Source organism: Vicia villosa, linkage group LG1 (genome assembly GCF_029867415.1).
Source record: "Vicia villosa cultivar HV-30 ecotype Madison, WI linkage group LG1, Vvil1.0, whole genome shotgun sequence".
Classification (NCBI taxonomy): Eukaryota; Viridiplantae; Streptophyta; class Magnoliopsida; order Fabales; family Fabaceae; genus Vicia; species Vicia villosa.
The window spans coordinates 82071334-82081712 of record NC_081180.1 but is presented as its reverse complement, the minus strand read 5'-3'; the positions used below and the strand labels follow the sequence as shown (position 1 = coordinate 82081712).

Below are 10379 nucleotides of genomic sequence, written 5' to 3'. Positions count from 1 at the left end.
CATTTTACAAAAATTAAATATATTGTATTTAGTCAAATAAAAAGAATTGTATTGTCTCTCATATTTATCATATTTTTCTTTCATAATAAAAAAATCTGATTTAGTTTTGATTATCTTACTATAAAATTATGGGATTAATCTATAAAATTATTGGATCATACCTATAAAATTTGAGATTAATCTCTAATAATTTACTATACTATCAAGATATCCAAAGATTAATATTAAAATAAACATTCATATAAAGTTAATTTTGATGTAATTCAATGACATAGTAAATCATGACTCCAACTCTTCAATACTAGGTAACTTCAACCTACAAGTGCACAAACTTGCACACACTAGTGCAAAAAGAACAAAATAATTTTAAAATTTACACCTGATATACTAAAAACGGGTGTAAATGAGAAATTCGATGGCAATTTTGTAAATAAAATGTTATTTGAAATATTATCAAGTGACAATATACACCCTATTTTCTAAAAACGGGTTTAAATTAAAAATGTTATTATAATAAAATTTCAATTACTCCCTTTAAATTAAAAAACGGGTGTAAATTTATATAAACTAAAAAAATTATTTAATTTTATGATTCAAAATATTTAATCTATATGACATATTAAATAATAAATAATTTAAACATCATTAACAAATTAATAAATTATTGGACCCATACTAATGATCTAAATTTATTTGATGAAAAAATAATCTAAACATGTTAATGGCATAGTAATAAATAAATAAATAATTCATATTCATTGCATTTCATCCAGATTCATCGCACAAAGTTATAAACTCAGATTCATCGCATTTCACCGATCATCATCATCCTTCAGGAAAATCCCTAAATCACAAAAAAAAACCCTTCTTTCATCTATCGTCATGTTTATTGCAGTCGCGAAAATCCTAAGGCTTAGAGATTCATCAACAATCGCCCATTCCTTTGTGTAGCACTGTGAGTAATTTGACTTTATCCTTTAGGAAAACCCCTAAATCGCAAAAACCCCTTCATCTATCGTCATGTTTATTACGGTCGCAACAATCTTGAGGTTTAGCGATTCATCAACAATCGTCCCTTCCCTTGTATGCTTAGTGAGTAATTTTATTCTCTCCTCCATCTCAACCCTAAATTTTTGTTATTATTGTATTTCACCTGTGTATGTGTCGTAAAGGCCAATTTCTATGGTCATTCTATTGTTTGTGGATTTTTGTTTTTTGTGTTTGATTATATGAACGAATTTGTGATTAGTAACAATTTTATTTTAGAAAGAAGCTGCGAGAAAGGATATGGGTTCTACATTTTTTGATGCAAACTTGTATCCACAAGGTTCTACGGGTGGTGTTCCAGAGCCCCTTCACCCTAAACCTGGTATGTTAAAGTATTTGATAAGATATAGATGCTTGAACCACTCAGTTTAACTGCTTTTCATTTGTATTAGGACTTTGTTCGGCTTCCTTGGAAAAACCAGTCTAGCCAGAACATTCAATGCCTGCTAGTGTTTCTATTCAATCTGCTAACAGTGGTATTTGTTTTCTGTTTTTGAACGCCAACTGTTTGTGAAAAGCATTTTGTTGCCTTATGAGCATGTCATTGCTGTCAAATTGAACTCTGTTGATTTTCAGGCTTAACTTATCCGGTGGGAAAGAAATTGAGAAAGGTAGAAGGTTTGTACTTCGTGCCCCAGTATAAGACGGAGAGTGAGAATGATGATGAGGATGACAAAGCGTTGGTGGTATCCAGCACTGGAAAACACTTCACTTGTGATGACCTTTATCTAAGGTGCTTATTTCGTAAACCATGGCTTTAATCTCATATTTCAAATCATGATAAAATCGACTTTGAACCCGTATATCTCTTTTAATTTAACAATGTTAACTTCATGTTTCCCGTTGAATTTTTTGATTTGATAGCAATGTTTTTGTCATTTACTTTGTGTTTCAGTGACAGTGATGATTCCTATGTTGACCTTGATTTTGAAGTGCAACCTTATCTGATGAATAAAGTTGGGGAGGTAGAAGGTGCCTTGATTGAGTTGGCACACGAACATCATTTAAGGGTTACCGTGAGTGGTTCTATTTTGATCCCAATGCACCTGTTACCAATTTGACTTGTCAGTTACTTATTGAATAGCTAGTCATTCTTGATTGACGTATAACTTGTAGTAAATTACATCATGATTTGTTTTATGCTTATAGCATACTTGTTTCTGATCTTCTGGATTCACAGGATGAAGTCAGGAATAAGATATCAGCTTTGAAGACAGCTCTACTGAATGAAAGTCAGAACTCTCTTTCTTCCCTTCTTCGAGTTGAGAAATACAAAGAAACCAGGCAGGAGTTGGATAAAAAGTTTGACACTCAATATCAACGCCAAATGTAAGACTGCATTCTTTCGTCATGTCCCCTTTATCTTTTCTTTTCAAGGCAACATGATTCCTTCATTCTACAATATATTTATTGTCAGATTTAAGAAGTAAGCATTGACTATGAATTGTAGGCTCCTCTAGAATTGTCTACATTCTTAATATGCTTTATAAGAGGTCAAATAATGGGTTATTTAGTATGACGGTGCTTTAGCAGCAGCACATATTTAAGATAGAGATTAGTTATTCATTATTTATTGATAATCTAGAATGTGTATCATCTAGAAACACATATGAGACACGAGACAGCAAGCATAAGAATCATTCATCCAATGCCTCATGTGACATGCAGTCATGCATATAGGTTAAAAAGGAAAAGAAAATTAAAAAAGTTATTGAATTATTTTAGTATTTTAAATGTAAGACTCTTTTTAAGGTCGTCATATTTTATTTTCACTTTATCGTTTACTTAAACTAGAAGTTAAAACTGTTCTTAAGAAAACATATACGTATACTATTGCTTATTCTAGTGTAAATTATATAACCTTGTTTTTATTAGTACTCTTTAAAAATAGATAATTGTTTTTGCAACTTTATTGTTTATTTAAAGTATTCATTGGTTAGAAAAAAGAAAAGGAGAAAAGGAGACAAAAAATAATGAAAAGGAGAAAAAATCCAATGTATTGCCTAATGGTAATCTAGAATCTGTAGGTGAAACCGTGGGTATCGTATATTCGTGACTTTCCATTTTAGTTTGTTACTGAGAAACCAATGATCTGTAGTATAGAATTGATTGATTTTAGTGACATATTGGTGATGTAGGGAACCAATGCATTTTGTAGTGGTGGTGACCAGGCCTAGAGGACTCAAGATGGTTATTCCGATAGTGAAAATACCAGTCGCCTTTATGTGTTAGACTTGCAGGTATATATCAATGCATTCCTGATGTTTCTTTTTAGGTGAATGGAAGTGATCTTTACTCGAGTTATCTCTTTTAGGGCTTTCTGTGGAATTATTTTCAATGGACCAATGTTGTTTGAGTAAATCATCATTTTCGCCCTCCAAATTCTAAGTGTCCATTAATTTAGTCTTTCAAATTTACGAAATGGCAGTTTATTCCGTAAACATTAGTCGGATCTTGACTTTGAGTCGGATCCATGGCCAACAATCTCTGACAGTGCTAAAGATTTGGTAAAACTGATGTTGGATAGAGACCCTAAGAATAGAATCTCTGCTCATAATGTCTTATGTGAGTTCCTTTGATACTGATTTCATAACGTCTTATGTAAGTTATTTGGTTTGGTTCACTCTGTTTGATCTTGTTTCATTACTTTGGCTCATTTTATGAAGTGATATAGGGGTAATATCTGAAGAGTGGTTCAATGAGATGAGGAACAATGCATTAAGTACAAACTTTGAATAATTGAGCTCATTTTGAATTTTCTTTTGGGTTATTTGTATCTCCCATGTAAGAAGTTTGAATAATTGAGCTCATTTTGAAGTTGTAGTTTATGTTTATTTTTCATTATGTTGATTCTTGTTTTGATTTTTGAAATTTCAGACCTACATTTAGGAGAATTATCAGAAATGGTTCAACAGAAATGTTCTCAGGGTTACTTTACATTTATTCCTTATTGAACTGCTTAATTTGTTTGTGGTATGGAACTCCTTTGATATCACATGATAATATTTTGGTTACAACGGTTAATTCGATTGGAACGGTTACTTTGGCTTCTCGTTCATATAAATACAATCTATGTAATCATGATATAAATCAATTTGCGGAGCAGATATGCTCTAGACGTGTGAATTTGAGAGGTTTGCCTTTTTTTTTTTGTAAATTAAAAGAACTAAGCTAGTTATTTATTGTAGTCATGTCTTAATAACATGTATGTATGCTATGTATGCCACGGACATGCCGTCAATGAAACCTCATGCCTGGCAGGATGAATCTATGAAGTAAGTATTCTTTTAGAAAAACATTTCCAAGCATACAAGGTTCTTCCTTTTTTCTCTGCTGAATGGTTCTGCATATATATAACATGGTTTGGTTTCCTGCAGGTCTGCATTTGGAAGAGCAGGAAGAGGCACCATTGGAATGATATGCATGGACTTCACAGAATCAGATACAGACATATCATTCGTAAGCTCTGGGAGGCCAAGCAGTGCTTATTCATCCTCTATTTACGATTGCATGGACTCCGCTCAAACTTCACAAGTTTCTACTAGTTCAAATTGTATTGTAAATAATGGTTTATGAATATATGCCAAATGGCACACTAAGGGATCACCTTTCTGGTACATTTGAATTTCTCATTTTCTATCTTCCCGATATTGTATGTTAACTTCTTATGATTTAGTAACATCGTATGTTGTTCTACACAATTACATCAAAAGAACCTCTGACTTTTATCATGAGATTGAAAATCGCGCTAGGGTCAGCTAAAGGTCTCATGTATCTACACAATGAAGTTGATCCTCCCATATTTCATCGGGATGTCAAGGCCAGCAACATATTATTGGACTCAAAGCTCGCTGCAAAAGTGGCAGATTTTGGACTTTCATGGCTTGCCCCAGTTCCAGATATGGAAGGCATTGTTCCTGGTCATGTATCTACAGTGGTAAAAGGGACACCGGTAAGATTTTCATAGTTGGATTTTGGTTTAACTTATTTGAACTTATGTATTGACTGACATAAACTCTTGTGAGACTATTTGACGGGAGCATACGGAAGAAGCTTATGATATGTATATAAGCTGTTTTTAGCTTATTTTTCTAAGCTCTCTACGATAACTTATGAAAACAACTTATAATTTATTTGAAAACAGTTTGATATTTATCTTTTCTTAATCTTTTTCCCACCCCTTGATTTTAAATATGCAGGGTTACCTTGATCCGAAGTACTTCTTAACTCACAAGTTGACCGACAAGAGTGATGTTTACAGTCTCGGTGTTGTGTTTCTTGAACTTTTGACCCGAATGCATCCTATCTCACATGGCAAAAATATTGTTAGAGAGGTATTTGCTTGACTTCGTTTATATCCGGAGCATTATCAAAATAACTGAATGCTTGATGCAAATGCTTATGAATACCTTTTTTCAGGTCATTCTTTCATACCAAGCTGGCGTAATATTTTCAATCATCGACGAGCGAATGGGGTCAGTAACAATACTGATGTGGGATGTTGATGCAATTATGTGCATTTCTTGGAGCAGTTGTCCCGAATTGGCTTAATAGTAACTTAAAATTCTTTGCTGTGTTATCCTTCCGGCGTGTTTAGAATTTCTTCTACCGTCATTCACTCTCAGCCAGTTGACATTTTTTTTGTGCTCCAGTCATGTTTCATTGTGATTCAACCAGCTGCAGCTTCTCTGGTGATGGTGAAACTCATTCATCCCTGCAAGTCCTTATACATGCTAGCTGTTATAAACTTGTTATTAAGTGAATTATTTCAATTGGTACCATTAAGAAGTTTGACTAACATTGTGTTTTGTTTCTGTTTGAGATCATTTCTATAGAGAATATTGAACAATAATCATTGTTATTAAGTGAATTATTTCAATTGGTACCGGTTTCTATCACTAACCTTTAGATGTGGCATGGTTTGTATGATGCAAATGGTTGAAAATCAAAAGGTTGAGGAGGAAAATCTACAAGATCAAATACAAATGGTTGAAGAGGATAAGGACATAGAAATGTTGCCAAAATGAAAGCCAAAGAAGAAGAAGAAAAAAACTTATATATGAAGAAAGTGTTATGACTTAGTTAAAATATAATTTTTATGTGTATGATTTTATAGTACTTGAAATATTATGACTGTACATGATTTTCTATACTTTTTGGTTAATATTAAAAATATTTTGACTTAGTTAAAATATGATTTTTATGTGTATGATTTTATAGTATTTGCAATATTATGACTGAAAATGAAATATAACTAAATAGTGTATATGAAATAGGGTGTAAATAGATATAATTGTTCATTCATAAATGGTGTATTTACACCAAATTTTTATTAAAATAGGGTGTAATTAAGAACATATCTACACCTGATTTTTATTAAAATAGGGTGTAATTAAAATGTAATTATGCCCAATTACACCTGATTTTTATTAAAATAGGGTGTAATTAAAACGTAATTACGCCCAATTACACCCGATTTTTATTAAAATAGGGTGTAATTAAAACGTAATTACGCTTAATTACACCCAATTTTTATTAAAACAGGGTGTAATTAAAAACGTAATTACGCCCAATTACACCCGATTTTTATTAAAACAGGGTGTAATTAAAAACGTAATTACGCTCAATTACACCCGATTTTTATTAAAATAGGGTGTAATTAAAAATGTAATTACGCCCAATTACACCCGATTTTTGTTAAAATAGGGTATAACGTAGAACGTATTTACACCCGATATTTTTAAAATAGGGAGTAATTACGAACGTATTTACACCCGTTTTAAAAACGGGTGTAAATTCGTTAGACATTTCTCACCCTGTGGATATACACCCGATTTTTATTAAAAATAATGGGTGTAAATTTAATAAAAAACGGGTGTAAATTAACATTTTTGTACTAGTGACAATTGATTTGTTATTGCTTCAATTTTCACTTGTTTATGCTTTAAAAGAGACTCCCGTTTTCCCATTTTCATACGTGACATTATCCAAACATGCAAATTGTTTTTGGCTTTAAGACAAAAACAAAAAATCTAAACATGCAAGTTGTTGAATAAAAAAACAAATAAGATATGTGAGTACGTTTGAAATCTAAGCGATCTCCCATTATAAATAGCTAGGTTATTTCCTTTACTTAACATAACAAGTTTCATAAATTGGTCATTGAAGTTTTAGCCATTTTTCTTTGTTATATATTTTACAGAGAGATTAAAGAAATTGGTAAGTAGTACTAAGATATTGTTCTTTTCCTTTTTCATTTTTTAAGGTTAAATTTACATTGAGTTTGTTTTTTTAAGGTTAGAGAAGTTTATAGTTATCTGTGTTTAATGGATTTTATGCCACTCAACGTATAAATGTTTTTTCCCTGCAAATAATACCATTCTTTGATTTTTAGTAACAAGACGTCATTGTCTACAAATATTACTTCAAATAATATTTGAGTTTATAGATTATATTTTTTCTAATTTTGTTATTATATTCTTTGATTTTGGCTCATGTGAAATTATTTTTGGTAATGCATGTGTAATATTCACTTTACATTCAAATGTAACTAAAAAAAAGTATTATTTAACAAACTTAATATCTAAATTTCATGAAAGAATATACAAATTTCTGCAGAAAATGATGTCGATTGTAGCACGCCGAGGCTTCAAGCAGACACTATACAGTGCAACTCGTGTGATAGATGCTTCACCTTCATTTCTTCAAGGAAAAACAAATTTTAAGGTGATCTCAAGTACAGCAGCATTAGGCACCAATTTCTACCTGGATCAAGAAACAGCAGCTAAATTGGCAAAAGATAGTCAGGAAAGTATTATCAATGCATCACTTGCATATCTTCAAGAAAAAGCAAAGCTTAAGGCAAGTTATTTCCTCAACTATTTTTCCGTCACTATTTTTCGACGCATTACATTAGTAGAAAGTTGGTTAATTTTGTTTAGGGAGAAACTGCGAAGGCTCTTCTGGGTGGTGCTATAGCAACTTCAACTCTTCTTGGAGTGCCTTTGGGACACAATGTAGGCGGCGCATTCGCTCCTGCTCGCATTAGGGAGGCCATATTGGATGGAAGCAGAAACTCAACCACGGAAGGTATGATTTCAGTATATAAAATTTTAAATTCGAACTCAGATCAACACAATGTTTTTTTTGTGCAGGCAAGAATTTAACGGACCCCCGTGTCTTGGCTGATGTGGGTGATGTCCCTGTCCAAGATATGCGAAATTTAGGAGTTAATGAGGAGAGATTAATGACTTTTATTAGTGACTCTGTCAAGATAGTGATGGATCATGTATGCTTCCTAATAAATTTCTTCATTTTCATGGCATTTAGTTACATGAATTTATCTTGTTCTCATGGTTTTTTGCATTAATTAATTTTCTTGTAGTTTCCATTGCGTCCCTTAGTTTTGGGAGGTGATCACTCAATTTCATATCCTGTTGTTAGAGCTGTCTCTGAGAAGCTTGGAGGAAAAGTTGATATTCTTCATTTTGATGCACGTCCCGATCTTTATGAAAACTTTGCTCAAACCATGCAGGGCAAATTTACCAATCGACTAGTGCAGGTATTTTCATGCTTCGCACCACCGCTATGACCACAATTATGATTACAATTGCAAATTATATTGCATATATATGTTTTATCATGCTTCTAACTCATTAATGTATTTATCATAGGTCGGTATACGATCAATAACAGCTGAAGGAAGAGCACAAGGTGAAAAATACGGGGTAGAGATACATGAAATGACAAATTTCGCAAAAGAGCGCGAGCAATTAGAGAACTTGGTCTCTTTCTCTTCTCTCTATTTTTTTTTTTTTTGTTATGATAGACTTTTGTAAATAATTGTTGCTGCTTGAGATTAAATTTTGATAAATTTATTTGTGCAGACACTTGGTACGGGTGAAGGTGTGAAAGGTGTATATGTATCAATAAATTTAGATTCTCTTGATCCAGTGTATGCTCATGGAGTGTCTGACATTGAATCTGGAGGTCTTTGTTTAAAAGATGTTCTAAGTATTCTTCACAATCTCAAAGGTAATATTGTTGGTGGAGATGTTGTTGAATACAATCCGGATCCACAAAGTGATGCTATCAAAAAGATTACAGCACTTGTTACTGCTAAGTTGGTCAAAGAATTGGCTGCAAAGATGTCCAAATGATGAATCAAGTGGTTCTTCTTCTGCTGGCATTTAGTTTTACTAAGTTTATTTGAAGCATTAATAAAAGATTAGTGTGTACATGTGCTTTAGGCTTTTAGTAGTCTAAGTCAATGCACATTAACGTTTGTAGCTTTGTTTTTAATTTGCTTGTTTTGAGTTTATGACTAAAGAAAGACCTGATGTTGGTCAATGTTTTATGTTTATTAATGCTTGTGTAGATCTTCAACTTGTTTTCTCATAGTTGCACTTGCACATGCTTTTGCATTTCTTGCATTTGAAAATATTTTACACTTTGTTGATATCATTGTCTTTAAATATAGTAATTTTGACAAAATCACAATTATTAAAAAACTTAATTGTAATATTTAATCTGTTATTAATATATTTTAATATATAATAAAGTTTATATATATATATATATATATATATATATATATATATATATATATATATATATAGAAGGCCACTGTCATGAGTTTATATTAATATATTTTAATATATGCAGTTGATGTTGTTGCAACATCTGCACCAACTGCGTTCATGCGAAACACGATCATTTTTTAGAACAAGTCTTATTGCTATGATGTGGTGTTTTCAAATGTAATTTTTCTTTCTTGGAGATGGATGACTTTAAGTCATTCTTTGTATCATAATAGCTTCTACGATTGGTACATATTACCGCTTTCCTGTAACAACTCGGTTTAGAGTTTTTGTTTTGTAAAGGTTGCACCCCTAGTGCGATATCTTATAAATTGCTTATTGAAAAAAAAAAGGTTCTCGTTTACACTCTAGGCACAATTTTCTCTCGGCCTTCCACTTTTCCTTGGTCGCTCGGCCATGGAATTATCTATCATACACATAAACATCAAGTTGATCTAGCCTAATACTAGGTAATATGACAGAGTCTCACATATATAACGACAACACACACACAATCACGAGACTGATTAAATATTAATGCATCACAGCTAGCTCGAGGATCGACCTGCTCTGATACCAACTTTAATAACCCAACAATATGTGTGTCTAGAATCTAATAATTAATTTGCTAATATGTGGTACTGAAATAGAATAGAATACTCAAAATGTTACATAAGTACATAAGACTTACATGCAACTACAAGGTATGCCAAAATAATACAATTATAACACAATGTCGTTAAGATATAACAG

The 10379-nt window shown here is 32.1% G+C and overlaps 3 protein-coding genes across 5 annotated transcripts; all 3 read left to right on the top strand.

The window, feature by feature from the left end:
• Window positions 1-677: 677 nt before the first annotated feature.
• On the top strand, window positions 678-3751 carry LOC131643345 (mRNA export factor GLE1-like). 3 transcript variants are annotated; one of them, XR_009296207.1, is made up of 9 exons: window positions 678-1092; window positions 1267-1369; window positions 1440-1523; window positions 1624-1780; window positions 1943-2063; window positions 2228-2376; window positions 3186-3287; window positions 3476-3612; window positions 3714-3738. XR_009296207.1 is itself a non-coding variant. In XM_058913543.1 (8 exons), the coding sequence occupies exons 3-7, from the start codon at window positions 1487-1489 to the stop codon at window positions 3277-3279; spliced, it is 558 nt and encodes a 185-aa protein (XP_058769526.1). In that variant the 5' UTR covers window positions 678-1092; window positions 1267-1369; window positions 1440-1486; the 3' UTR covers window positions 3280-3287; window positions 3476-3751. The 3 variants fall into 3 exon arrangements, 2 of the variants coding, with proteins under 2 accessions (XP_058769526.1, XP_058769527.1); XM_058913543.1 differs by having other exon boundaries at window positions 3476-3751; XM_058913544.1 differs by having other exon boundaries at window positions 1267-1523; window positions 3476-3751.
• Window positions 3752-4777: 1026 nt separating this feature from the next.
• On the top strand, window positions 4778-5598 carry LOC131647533 (probable LRR receptor-like serine/threonine-protein kinase At1g06840). Its single transcript, XM_058917424.1, has 3 exons — window positions 4778-4999; window positions 5247-5381; window positions 5467-5598. The coding sequence occupies exons 1-3, from the start codon at window positions 4778-4780 to the stop codon at window positions 5596-5598; spliced, it is 489 nt and encodes a 162-aa protein (XP_058773407.1).
• Window positions 5599-7201: 1603 nt separating this feature from the next.
• Window positions 7202-9377, top strand: LOC131643346 (arginase 1, mitochondrial-like). Its single transcript, XM_058913545.1, has 7 exons — window positions 7202-7266; window positions 7666-7908; window positions 7989-8136; window positions 8202-8335; window positions 8432-8608; window positions 8721-8831; window positions 8934-9377. The coding sequence occupies exons 2-7, from the start codon at window positions 7669-7671 to the stop codon at window positions 9204-9206; spliced, it is 1083 nt and encodes a 360-aa protein (XP_058769528.1). The 5' UTR covers window positions 7202-7266; window positions 7666-7668; the 3' UTR covers window positions 9207-9377.
• The last annotated feature ends 1002 nt before the right edge of the window (window positions 9378-10379 follow it).

Bases quoted from the DNA above. Each gene is read 5' to 3' on its own strand.
- LOC131643345 (XM_058913543.1), top strand. From the start codon at position 1,487: ATGCCTGCTAGTGTTTCTATTCAATCTGCTAACAGTG. The intron at 1,781-1,942 runs GTGCTTATTTCG...TTTGTGTTTCAG, and splicing joins TGTGATGACCTTTATCTAAG to TGACAGTGATGATTCCTATG. The intron at 2,377-3,185 runs GTAAGACTGCAT...TTGGTGATGTAG, and splicing joins ACTCAATATCAACGCCAAAT to GGAACCAATGCATTTTGTAG.
- LOC131647533 (XM_058917424.1), top strand. From the start codon at position 4,778: ATGAGATTGAAAATCGCGCTAGGGTCAGCTAAAGGTCTCATGTATCTA. The intron at 5,000-5,246 runs GTAAGATTTTCA...TTAAATATGCAG, and splicing joins CAGTGGTAAAAGGGACACCG to GGTTACCTTGATCCGAAGTA. The intron at 5,382-5,466 runs GTATTTGCTTGA...ACCTTTTTTCAG, and splicing joins GCAAAAATATTGTTAGAGAG to GTCATTCTTTCATACCAAGC.
- LOC131643346 (XM_058913545.1), top strand. From the start codon at position 7,669: ATGATGTCGATTGTAGCACGCCGAGGCTTCAAGCAGACACTATACAGT. The intron at 7,909-7,988 runs GCAAGTTATTTC...AATTTTGTTTAG, and splicing joins AAGAAAAAGCAAAGCTTAAG to GGAGAAACTGCGAAGGCTCT. The intron at 8,137-8,201 runs GTATGATTTCAG...TTTTTTGTGCAG, and splicing joins CAGAAACTCAACCACGGAAG to GCAAGAATTTAACGGACCCC.